Raw genomic sequence first — 12471 nt, forward strand, 5'->3', positions numbered from 1 at the left:
ATTTGGCTTCAGTTCTCCTCAGAAAGGCCTTTTCCCATCTTCCCCCCACTTCCACCCCCACCACCTCCAAGAAAAAGCTCCTACCCAGCCTTAAAATTCTGCCCCAGCTCGCGTGGCGTAGTTGGCGTGGAAGTGAAGGCCGGGCGCTGCACCCAGGGCCGCGGGCCCGGGGCGGACAAAAACACCAGTCTCCGGGAGTGATAAGAAAATGGAGAATACTGTATTTGCTTTAGAAAGTTTTTACATATAGATAAACACGCAGTTAAGATAACAGTAAAAGCGCCCTACGGGGAGTGAGAGATATCTCCAAAGCAGCTAAGAAATACTTGAAATAGCTTTTGCATAAGAATACTACGGTCTCACTCTCCGCTTCCGCTAGCGACGGGGTCCCTCTTCCTAACCCAGCCCGCCACGCCACGCCTTGACTGCCAAGTCGACGCCAGGAACACCGAGTGGGAGGGGAGCCCCAAAAAGGAAAGAGACAGGTGAGCGGGGAGGCAGGAAGGGGGGGGGAAGAGAATGAAAAAGGAAGAGGAGAAAAAGCAATATCATATACAGGCAATTTCTACACATATATTACAAACTGGGAAAATGACCGATCATTAAGATATACATAATTCATATAAAATTTTGAAATAAAAATAAAAATCTGTTACAGTCATAACTATTCTTTTTCCACATTTATAACCAGTACCCACACAGGCAGTGACAGAGTGGAGAGAAAAAGGTGCTTACGAAGAAAATGATTGTCTGCTGAACAAAAAACAGAAGATTGCATCTTGTTTGACCAATACTTGGACTTAAAAACAGAGAAAGAAAGAAGAGCGAGAGAGGAAAAAAGAGAGCGAGCAACAAAAGGCGAGAAACATTTGCTATTTCCCTCTCGAGGAGTTCTTTTTTTTTTTTTTAACAAATTCTGAACGGAGATGGCGGTTTTATTTTTTTTTCTCTTTTTTTGTCTGTTTGGCTTTTGTCGTCTTGTCGTCATGATGGTGGTCGGTTTTTGTATAGTCGACTCTTTTTAAATCATTTTAAACTAGAGAGAATATTTTCCCAGATACAAATAAATCGTCATGCAGGTGGGGTGCCGGGTCCGTGGGAACCGAAAGGAGAAGCCGTGCTTGTCCTAGAAAGTATACAACTGTCACCTCTTTTATGTTTTCTGCCCGCAACATCAGCGTTTGTAACTGTCTGTTGGCGTCGCGGTCCTTTGGGGTGGCCGTGGTGGTAGATGGTGGTTGGGGTTGCTGCTAGTTTGCGTTTCATTTGTTATTTTTCTTGGTTTTTATATATTTTGGGCCGGGGTGGAAGTGTGTGTGTACGTGTGTGTGTGTGTGTATGATTGTGTATCCTGATTTCGGTTTGTTCTGGGGAGGGACGAGGAAGAAGAGGAAGAGGAGGAGGAGGGAAGGAGGGGGAGGAGGGGGAGGGGGGAGGAGGGCGGCCTTGGCTATCATACATCACATTCCGAGTCGCTGGAGGTTACCGAGAGGATGGAGGTGCCGGTGTCCGCGCGCTCCGTCAGGCTGGACACGCTGGTGGTGGGGCTGGCCGCCGTGGACGGCGACTCTGCCGAGCCGTGCGTGGGGCAGCCGGGCTCGGCCAGCGAACGCATGCCGCTCGGTCCGATGGCCTGGTGTTGAAGCCTGCGGGAGACAGAGAGCGGCACCAGCCCTGACACAGCGGCTCCTCCACGGGCTGCGTCAAGCCGCCTCCCCGCGCCCGTGCCCGCGGCCCGCCGATGCTCCCCAGCCTTCCCAACCGCGCGCCCTTTGCCACCACCCCCGACTTGGCTCTCTGCGCTCCTCCCCCCCGCCCTCCCCGCGCCTCCAAGCACCCGACTGCTCAGTGAATGCCGCAGAGCCCCCCCCCCTCCCCCAGCGCGGGTCTTGGCTCTCTTCTCTCCTTCCCGGGGCTCTCTGGAGCTTCCCAAGGCTTCCCAGTTCGGAGCCGACCTCCGAGGAGCGGTAGAACCCGAGGCCGGCCGCCTGGGGAGGCCTGGGAGTACAGCGCCGGGCGCCGCGTCCCAAAGCAGCACAAGTCCGCGAGGGACAGGGTGCTTCTTCCTCCCCGGCCCCTTGGGACTCTTCAGACTGAACCGGCTGCCGGGGAGCGGTGGGGCTCCGCAGTGGCCCCTGCCCCAGCTCCCCCCGAACACACCCGGAGCTGCGGGCGCAGCCTCTCCTGAGTAGGACCCGCTGGCTTTGCTCTCGGGATCCCTGTGCTGAGCGCAGGAGCAGGGGAAGAGAGAACCGAGAAGCCGGAAGCAGAAAAAGTGGGGAAGAGGTGCAAGAGAGAAAGGAGAGAAGGCGGCAGGATGTGTGTGTGGGGGGCTGTACAGAGCAATCTCCAGGGGGGCCCCTTTGCAGTACCAGGCAGCCGCTGCCCGAACCTAGAGTCTCTGAGTTCCTACAAGGAGGCCTTCCCCGGTCCCGGGCACTCCCCCTCTCAGGCGAAAAACTGGCTCCACACGTAAAGGTGAGAGGGCCCGGGGCTCAGGCCTGGGCCACCTAAACGCGAACACACTCACTCACTCCGGGGGCTCAGCCCTGGCCTCCAGCCCCTGGCAGCTGTCAGCAGTTGGGGCCCTGCTCCCTGCGGTGCACCAGGCCCAGGGCCTCTGCTGGCTAGGTAGGGACACAGGCTCCCTGCCGGGGTTTTCACCCCACTTCCTCCCTTCCCCCTTCCCTCCTCTTTCCCTCGGGTTATGTTTCTCCCTACCTTCCCCAGGCCCAAGTGGGCTGACTGGTCAAGTCCAGGCAACTTTGTGACTTTGTGGCCAACGTGCTGGCAGTGGGGCTGCTCCTGGTGGCTTCCCAAGTTAGTGGACCAAGGGGATGCTCCCTGATGGGGGCAGGAGGGCGAGCACCTGTGTGCACGTGCACACACGCACACACGCGCACACACACACGCACAAGGCCTCTCCACTCCCCGCCTGGTTGTCCGGCTCCCGGGCAGGCAATCTGCAATGCTGAGGGCAAGAGGCCTGCTCCACGGTGGCCACCGACCTTTTTCCCTTTGTGGCAGAGACCCAGGTTCGGTTTCCTTTCCGTGACATTGTGGATTCTTCCCCAGGTTTTTGCGGTGCATAGAAATAAGAACCAGATGGCAAGGACGGCTTTCCTTCCTTCCCTGTCGGTAGGCTCCCGAGGAGTGCGGAGCTAGGGGCGGGCTGCGGAGGTGGCACGGGTGCAGCGCAGGGCTAGGGCTCCCAGGGCTGGGACCAGGGGCTGTGGGCACTCAGGACCTCACACACACACACACACACACACACACATTCTCTCTCTCTCTCTCTCTCTCTCTCTCCACCCTGCCGAAAGCCCCTCTCGGACAAAGTAGTCAAGAATCCCACTGCCCCGTCCCTCTTCTGCGCCTCAGGGCAAGCGGAAACTTTCTCCAACTGGCCAGGGGGTCGCGGCTTCTCGCGCGCTCGGCAGCCATCGGCACCCTGCCCCATTCGCCCCCATTCCCACCCCTCTCTCCCTCCCTGGCTCCAGAGACGGTAGCCAGGCCGCGGGCCCGCCACTGACCTGTTCTTGGCCGCCGCGGCGCGGTCGCGCTGCCTCCGGTTCTTAAACCAGTTGCCTACTTGTGTGGGAGTGAGGCCGGTGGCCTGCGCCAGTTCGCGTTTCTTGCTGGGGTTGGGGTAGGGGTCCTGCAGGTACCACTCCCGCAGCAGGCTCCGAGTCCGCTCCTTGAAGCAATGCGTCTTCTGCTCGCCGTCCCAGATGGTGCGCGGCAGCGGGAACTTCTTGCGCACGCGGTACTTGTCCACCGGGCCGAGCGGGCGGCCGCGCAGCTTCTCGGCCTCCTGGTAGTGCGCCTCGAGCCACATGGCCTGCAGCTTGCCGTGAGACTCCTTGGTGAACTTGTGGTTCTCCAGGATGTGGTAGAGGTCGCGGAAGTTGCCCGTGTGGAAGGCGACCACGGCGCGCGCGCGCAGGATCGACTCGTGCTTGTTGATGGCCTCGCACGCCCCGGGGGCCACGGGCAGCGACCAGAGGAAGCGGCCCAGCCGCTCGATGTCGCCCGTCTCCTCCAGCGTCTCGCAGACGCTGGCCACCTGCTCCGGCGAGAAGTTGAGGGTGGGCAGCTGGAACATGGACAACTCTTCCGGGGGGGCCCTGGAGCCGCCGCCGCCGCCGCCGCCGCCGCCGCCGCCTGCTCCGCCAGCACCGCCGCCTCCCGCGCCGTTCCCGCCGCCGCCGCCCGCGCCGTTCCCGCCGCCGCTACTCGCCAGAAGTAGGGAGCGGTGATGAGGCTCGGCGAAGTTTGGCAACAAGAAGTGGGAGGAATAGAGGTCTAGGGGGGAGCGGAATACCATGGACTGACCTGAGAGGAGAGGAGAAAATTCAGGGAGAGGAAGAGAGAGGGGAGGAAGAGGAGGAGAGGGGCGATGAGGACCGGGAGGAGGGAGAGGAGAGGGGGGAGGAGGAGAAGGAAAGGAGGGGGGAGCAGGAGGAGGAGGAGGGGGAGGAGGAAGGGCGTAAGGGACACCCACACCCCACACACATCCACACACACACACGCCCGCGCAGCCACATAGAGAGGGAGGAAGGAAAGCGGCCCGGTGCGCGCGCGCAGAGAGAGACCCCGATACAGAGAGAGGGAGAGGGGGAGAGAGAGAGAGAGAGAGAAGAGCGAGAGCCAACCACCGCCGAGTCAAGATTCAGCGATTCCACAGCAATCGCCCTAATGACAACAGCCTCATAATATCTCCCCTAAATCCACAGTGAGTGCAGCATTGAAACATTTTGTTTCGCTTTTCTATTGGTCTGCGGCGTGTCGTTGTGGCGTTGCCACGGCAACCGCTGCCAATCACTGTCAGCCCTGCCAATCAATACCGAGAACGTAAGGACGGTTTTACCACTTAGCCAGAGTAGGGGGGAGGGGGAGAGGGAGGAGAGGGGGAGAAGGGGGAGAAAGAGATTTTTTTTTTAATCTTTGCAACTCTTAATCTCGCCACTTCCCCCTCTTTATCTCTCTCTCTCTCTCTCTCTCTCTTTCTCTCTCTGTACCCGCTCTCTCTCTCTATCTTTTCCCTCTTTCCCAAAGAAGTTGATCCAGAAATTCAAAAGGCCATGGACGGAGAGTTGTTGAATGGGATGAGCAATTAAAGGGGGGATTTTGTCGGGAAGTAAGAGGCTCCCCACGCCCGAAGGCCTAAGGCCAGCCCTCAAGGAGAGGCAGAGGGCCGGCCAGACAGGCACAGTTTGCACATGGTGTGCACGTTGGGCCTCCTCTTTCTGCCTATGTGAGCACTAATAGTGGCCAGGAAGAAAGAAGAGATGAGATCATGGGGCCCACCACAAGCTGACCCTGTCTGCTGCTCCCGGGATCTGGGATTCGGGGAGCATCTGACGCCTGGGAGCCAGAGCCCAGGACTTAGGGTGTCCGAAGCGCTCTGGTCTCCCCCAGGCACGACCATCGGCCACATTTACCCCAATTTCATCTGCATTGGATTCCACCGGCTTCTCTTTACTCTGCCCCTGGTCAAGGAGCCTTGATTTCCCTGGTTGACCTGTGTTGTAAAATACCAGTACAAATAACAACAGTACACTTCGTTTTATATTGAAAAGCAAGCCACTTCTTTGTTTCCCCCCAGACTTCAGCTGTGTCCCCCTGGGAGCTGAGAAGTCTGGAACCCTCTGGAGCCCCCTGACAAGCCCGCTACTGTACTCCTCCTCCGAGATCTGGACCTGACTACCAGCCCCAGAAGGACACTCAAACTTCGGAGGCTTCCCCCAAAGAATCGGATAGGCCTGAACATTGCGTGTTTGCTCATATTCTAAAGAAAAAAATAATAAAACAAGTTTATCTAAGCAAAGTAACATGACAAACCTAAAACAGACCCCCAAAGGCCCATAGAATAGAGAGAGCCCTCCCTCCCTCTCGCCACTGCAACCCTCCCCTGACCCAGGGCCGGTATGGGTATTTATTCTAAGGTATGTTGCTTTTAAGAAGATGTAATCAGCATCTTTAGCCGGGCCTCCCTTTGTGAGGCTTCTGTAACTATGGAAGTGTGATTTACGCAGATTTGTCGGGGTCAGAGACGTCTTTCCCCTGAGCACTGTGTATATTTAGACAGGACTCGGTTTGGTGTTAAAAAGTGTATATTTTGAATGAGTTCACACACAGTAGCCAACAATGCCCACATTGTCGGCCCGTGTACAACGCGTATTGAAACGCAGCGTCCAGACTTCAACTAATCTGCCCTCAATAAAGCTGAAATAATTATCCTAAGCTGCCTTTCCAGAAGAAAAATCATTGAGGAATTCAAAACTCTTTAAAAAAAAAAAAAAGATCTTTTCTACATTCCGATGCAGATCTGGGGGCAAGGCGCCGAGTCCACACCACTTTGGAGATCTCAATGAGGAAGGAGAGAAAGAGATTGAGAGAGAATTTAAATGGGAAACCTAACGTGACTGGGGCTGTGAGTGTCCCATCCCTAAACCCAAGCTCGGGCCCTGCTTAGGCCTTGACTCCCGCAGAGCCAGGCCTCCTGGGCAGAGAAGTGCAAGCTAGGACGGAGGCTCTACTCTGGCAAGGAGGCTCTGGGCTGGGCGAGGGGGCCGCTACCCGCCCGCTCCGCCCCTGGCAGCCGAGGGTCGGCAGTCCTAAACCCAATGACTGAGGCAGGGAAATATTCGCTCAAAGGGAAGACCCGCCAAGACCCACTTCGGGTGATCTCTCCCCTCCAAGTAGCTTGCTCCCAACCGTGAGTCCTTTTCCGTTCAGCTTCGAAGCTCTGGGCGGTCGTTCACAGCGGGCCCAGAAAGAGCCCTAAGGTTGGGACACAAAAACAGACGCTTCATCTTTTCTTCCCGATCCCTTTCTCTCGTAGGGGAAGGATTATAGGCTGAGGGGTGGGAGGGGGAAGGGGCAGGAGGAGGAAGCGGGGGAGGAAGGAATGAAAAAGGGGAGGGAGTGGGTATTGTGCCGCGTGTGGGGGGAGAATTCCTACGGGTGGGTTTCCGAATATTGTGTTCAACTTTTTGAAAGCAGCTCGTGACCCCGAAACTGCATCCCCTGGAGCCGAGGACCCAGGCGCCGGGCGGGCGGGTGAACCCAGCCAGTCCCCTCCCCGTCCCCACAACCCCCGCCTCCGGGTGGGGGCGACCCGGCCTCTCCCCGCCGCTGCCTGGCCAGCCCCGGAGGGAGGCTGGGCAGGTGCCACGGGCTCTGCCGAAAGTACTGAAATCGAAAACCGTCGCCACTCAAGGAGAATTGAGGCAAGTGGGGCCGCGACTCAGCTCGGCGACACCCTGCCCCCAGCCTCGGCCGGGGCTCCTGCCGACGCGCCGCACCCCGCCTGCTGGGCTGGCGGCCGCGACTCGGGAGTGCAAAAGCCGGGCGGAGGGCGGCTGCGAGGCGCGCAGCTTTGTGCGCTGGGACAGGGCCGGGCGCCGCGGGGCGGGCGGCCAACCCCGGGCTGTCAGAGGCTCCCCGCAGAACCGAGCTCCGCGCCGCCCAGGAAGCCCATCTCGCGGCCCCGCGACCGCCAGCGCCTCTCCGCTCTGGCCCGAAGCACGACGCCCGCAGCCGGGAGCCCGTAAGTTGAAAGTCCCGAGAGCTGGGCGGGGGCGGAGAGGCGGGGCGGCCGGTCTTCGGCGAGGATGGCTGGACGAGCTCCCGGTGGAGCTGGGAGCGCAGGCTCCGTGGGGTCCGGGTCTAGGAGTGCTGGTCGTGTGGGGGAGGGGGCTATGAAGCACCAAAGCTTCCCCTCCCAAATTCCCAGGCTCTGGGAGGGGCGTAGGAGCAGAAGGACCTCGGGTTCCAGGGCCCAGGCGCCTTTCCCGCCGCTCTGGGGGCTCGAGGCAGTGGGCAGCTGAGGAAAGGGAGCTGAGCCTGGGGAACATCTGGAGGGGTGGCGCCCAGGGGGGCGCCAGCAATCAGGGTCCCTCAGAGCGTGGAGATTGGGATGAATGGGTCAGCCCGCGGGGCCTGTAGGTCTCCCCTGCCCTCTGGCCGTTCAGACTCCCGGATCTGGGACTTGGAGCCCGTACAGGCCGAGGTCACAAAATTGCCACCACCGTCTCTGCTTTAATCCTGGCCCAGGCAACCGGCAGGACCGCGTGCAGGTGGTGCGGGGAGAAAGGGCGTTTGGGCTGGCAAGTGTCTTTCTCGTACTAGGACCTACTGGGCATTTATTTACAAAATCAGCCCCAACCCCTGCAGTCTCAACTCCACCAGGAGAGGTGCCTGAGAGACTCACTCCTTGCTTGGCGTTGCCGGGAAGCCAAGAGGTCCGCAAGCCTCCCGGCTGGAGCAACTGCACCCACTCCGCCTTGCTCAGCTCCGTGAGGCCGGTTTGTCCTGGGGGGCAACGGCCCTTCCGGCCCCCAGGACTTCGGGAGGCGCGGGCTGGTCTGGTGGCCCGTGGCTTGGGCCTCCCCACAAGCTCCAAACTGAGGCGCTCGGCGCCGGCAGCGGAGAGGGCGCAGGGGAGTGAAGCACGTAGGCGGGGAGGCCGCGAAGCCCTTCAAGGACCCCGATTACTTTCCTTTGAATGAAAAACAACAACAACAACAACAACTGCTCCCTCCCTGCGCCCCCGCCCCCCGCCTTAGCCTCCGGGGACCCGCGAGCTCGGAGCAATTGTCGCCCGGGACAGTAAACACAGCTCAGTTGCCTCAACTTTCTCCACACATAAAAGTTCCTGGCGTGCGGGGAAATTTGAATATTTGATCAGCCCCTTTGAGTGACCCTCATTAGCTTGGCGCCCTGCTAAGGCCCCGGCATTGCAAGAAAGCTGCTGGGCCCGGCATTTGTATGCCTTGTTAGCGTCGCTTAATGAAGCTGCCCCAACGGCTCAAAGGCGGCCTCCGGGGCCGACGCTGCGCACCTCTCGGCACCCCACTCTGCCTAATGAGCCCCACCGCCCGCAGAAGGCCCCTCCACCCCCCACATCCTCAAACAAGAGAAGTTTGGCTCTGTCTTGGGCCACCGCACCTCCCACTGCCAGGCCCAGGAGAGTGGGCACAAACCGTTCCCAGCTGGCTGTGCTGACCCAGCCCCAAGAGAGAGAGGTGGGAGACTTCGGGGTTGTGAGTGATAGGGGCTGGGAAGGAGACTTGTGGCCTCAGGTTCTAGTCCAGGGAGTGCACTACCAACCTCTCCCAAAAGGGCCAATTTCAGATCATTTACCCCACCCAGTTCCTTAAAGATAGTATCTGGACTGGTGTTGGGGTGGCAGAGGGCAGATGTCCAGGGGAGGCTCAGTTTTCCATCCTCCTCCCTATCCGAGTTCCTTTGCGCTCCACTGCCCAGGAGACGGGCTACTTCTTTGCAGAGATCCCTGTGGGACAGCCAGAACTGGTGTGCTAGGGCTTGAATTTGGGAAGGGGTGGACACACTCAACTCCTCAAACTATCATTGCCCTTCCATCCCAGACCCCAAACAGTCCAACTCCGTTGGCACTAGGCAAGGCAACGTGCTCTAGCCTACCTTGTCCCAGTTCCCCTGCCCCAGAAAACCAAGCCTTCTCAGATCTCTCTTTAATCATGCTTCCAGTCCTTGAGACTCTTAAAGAAAGCATTTAAGCAGGGCCACCCTGTACAGGACCTCCTGGCTGCTAGGGCAAGATGAGACTAAAACAGGCTTGAGGAGAAGGAAGAGAGGGAGAACTCTGTAAGTTAGGGGGACCAAAGCCACCAGCTACTTCCCATTTTCTCAGTGGGGCAAGTGACATGGTTGGCCAGCAAATCTAAGGAGCCCAGTTAGAAGTTGTTTTTCAGCCCTCTGAAAAAGGAGTAGACTCCTTCTCTGTTTCTTCTCTCCTCCCGTGCCCATTTCCCTGGACAGCTGTCACTCAAGGTCCCTCCCTACACACCCAGCTTTTGGGCTTTTAAGGGTTACTTTTGGGGTTGAGAAGCAGGCTTCTCCCAGATCCACGTTCTGGGCCTTCTGGAGGTGCCCCCTATCACAAGCCCATAATCCCTCAAAAACACAGCAGGCTGGCCAGGTTGGTAACTTCAGGACCCCATTCCAGGGTGGCCACCTCTAGAAATGCGTGGCACCCAGCCAGCCCTCACCCTCTGCCAAAAGGCCAGCGAGGCGCTGGGATCGGAGAGCCTTCTGAGTCCCCCTGGTCTGCTCCTCTTCCCTTTCTTTCCCCAAGCTCAACTGGTATGCCCCGCCCCATTTCCCATCCCGGGACCCCCTAATTCAAGCCCAAACTGACGATCTTTAGGGATCATCCCTGCACTGGGCAAGACGGTGCCTGGGCCTTGATCCATCCAAAGGGCAAAGGTAGGAGCAGGCGAGCGAGGAATGAACGATGTTGGAGAGAAAGTGGACCTGAAGCGGGGGGGGGGGGGGGGGGGGGTGTAAAACTCAGCCCTATGGCCCTAAGGCCAGGCCCACCAACTGCTCAGGGGAGGAGGTGAAGGGAGGGGGCTAGGAGTCCGCAGGCTTGGGTCGGGGCAGCAGGGACCTAAGGCGTCGGCGTGGGGGGCTAGATCCAGAGGAGAGGGGCGGGGAGGCGGGGGTCGGGGGAGCGCGCAGGACGGACGGGGAGGGGGGGGAGGTACGGCTCTTTAAGAGCCACACGGCTGGCTGGAGAAGCGCGCGGCCCGGTGCTGGTAGCGCATTGACCCCGAAGGGGATTTAGCGGGAAGGGAGCGGCCAGGCTCCGGTGGCTTTGTCCGGGGGCGACCAGAGAGGCCGAGGCACAAGAATAAGGAGCGACCGCGTCATGAAAGGCCGCGCTGAGGCGGCGCTGCTGCGGCTCTTGACTTCTGAGCAGGGCTTAGAAAGCTGGTCCCGGCTTAAGCCGAACGGCCGGCGCTGGGCCCTGAGCGCCGAGTCCGCGGGCTCAGAGCCCCCGGCCTCGGAGTGGTGGGATGAGGGGGGGAACAGGCGTAGCGGGGGACCTGGCAAAGCTGCTTTTTGCTCTACAGCCGCCTAACTCTAGCGCAGAGCTGCTAGCCTAACTGGCAGCGCCAGGGGAAGGCCAGAGAAAGAATTTTCTTTTTCCAACTTCGGCTTTTGATTTTGTGTGTCCACTTCGAGCAGCTCCGGAGCCGGCTGACCCCAAATGGATTCCCAACAGGTGGCCGGGTAAGTCCATTTAAAAATTCTGCTCCTCCATCCCGGCCTCCTTCCTTTTTCCCTACCAGGTTCCCCCCTGGCCTCCCCGAATTCCCTGTGCTCCTTCCTCAGGTGAAGGTGGGGAAGGTGGTGGTGGTGGTGGTGGTGGTGGTGGTGGTGGTGGTGGTGGTGAGAGGCGCCCTCTCCCTGGGGGTCCTCGGGCTCCCAGTTCCAGCCCAGGACTGCTGGCTGGCGGGCCCCGTGAAGTTCCACCCAGTACCCCTAGGTACCAATCACCCTTAGCTCCGTTGTGAGCCCTGATACCCCAAGGTGTGTGTGTGGCAGCGAGCGGGGGCGGGGGGGGGGGACGGGGGAGGCTGGGTAGGGGAGGACGCGCCACAGCATCTCAAGAGCAGAGCCGACAGGAAGGGGGCGGGGGACCCCGTGGCCCGGTGGCCTTTGTGTGGGGGGTTACGGCAGAAACCCAACTATACACCCTCTTTTATGGGAGACCCGGGATCGGGCCCGGGGGAGCCCGCGCCAGCTGTACAATAGCCCGAAGGAGAGCTTCTTGGCAGCCCCGGGTGGGGGAGTTGGAGGGGGCGACCGGAGGGAGGAGGGGGAAGGGGAGAAAGGCAAAGGCAAGAAATCCCGGGCGTCCGAGTGAAAAGTCGGAAAATGTCCTCGGAGCGCGCGGGAAACAAGGGCGCGCGCGCTGGCGGGCGCACATCCTCCCTCTGTCACCCACGCTCACACACGCACTCACACCCACTCCGCACAGGTTGCCCACGCACGCGGTCCTTGCAAGTGCGGGGTCGCGAGCCTCAGCTCCCAAGCCGAGCAGCGAGCGGAGCAGCCCCCCTACTCCCCCCACTCCGCGGCTGTCAAGAGCCCTTCCGCCGGGCCACCGGTGCCCGGAGAATGACTGGGGGAGTTGGGAGGGCCCCCAGGGCTGCGGCTCAGGGAAGATCTTACCTGCGGAAAGGTAAGGGAAGCCGGGAGCAGGAAGCAGCGGCGGATAAATATTCATTAGGAAGTGTAAGTGTCTCCTTTTAAACCGCGCAGCGCGCGCTCTCGCTCCTCTCTCTCTTTCCCTCCCTCCCTCTGTCCTCTTCTGAGGCTCTCTCCCCCTCTCGCTCAGCCTCCCCCCCCCTTTCCTGCGAAATGCCGGGTGGATCCCAGTCTAGCTAACCTGTTGGGAAGCCTGAGCCCTGGGCAGCGCCTCCACAGCTGTTTGCCTTCGCTCTTGGGGCGCGCTTTCCCCATCCTCCCTCCCTCCTTTCGCCCAGCCCCTCACCCCTCCTAAATTACTACATCATTAGCTTTATTTTCCGGGGCGGGGGGTGGTTGGTAACGGCGCAGCCCAACGCACCTCCCCAAAGCTGGGCGAAAAGCCGTTGCTATCTGAGTCTGCCCCAACTCCATCCCCGCTCCACATCC

At 59.8% G+C, this 12471-nt stretch overlaps 1 protein-coding gene across 1 annotated transcript; it reads right to left on the reverse strand.

Moving 5' to 3' along the window:
• Positions 1 to 216: 216 nt before the first annotated feature.
• Positions 217 to 12119, reverse strand: SIX3 (SIX homeobox 3). The gene is made up of 3 exons (XM_027622408.2): positions 12007 to 12119; positions 3531 to 4332; positions 217 to 1646 (listed from the first exon to the last, which is right to left on the reverse strand). Exons 1-3 carry the CDS (start codon positions 12059 to 12061, stop codon positions 1454 to 1456), a joined length of 1050 nt encoding a protein of 349 aa, XP_027478209.1. The 5' UTR covers positions 12062 to 12119; the 3' UTR covers positions 217 to 1453.
• Positions 12120 to 12471: the final 352 nt, after the last annotated feature.

The sequence above is a fragment of the Zalophus californianus genome, chromosome 8 (assembly GCF_009762305.2).
Source record: "Zalophus californianus isolate mZalCal1 chromosome 8, mZalCal1.pri.v2, whole genome shotgun sequence".
Classification (NCBI taxonomy): Eukaryota; Metazoa; Chordata; class Mammalia; order Carnivora; family Otariidae; genus Zalophus; species Zalophus californianus.

Coding starts and splice junctions, on each gene's coding strand:
- SIX3 (XM_027622408.2), bottom strand. CDS start 12,061: ATGAATATTTATCCGCCGCTGCTTCCTGCTCCCGGCTTCCCTTACCTT. Junction 4,333..12,006: donor CTTCCCTTACCTTTCCGCAG/GTAAGATCTTCC, acceptor CTCTCCTCTCAG/GTCAGTCCATGGTATTCCGC. Junction 1,647..3,530: donor GCCGCGGCGGCCAAGAACAG/GTCAGTGGCGGG, acceptor TGTCTCCCGCAG/GCTTCAACACCAGGCCATCG.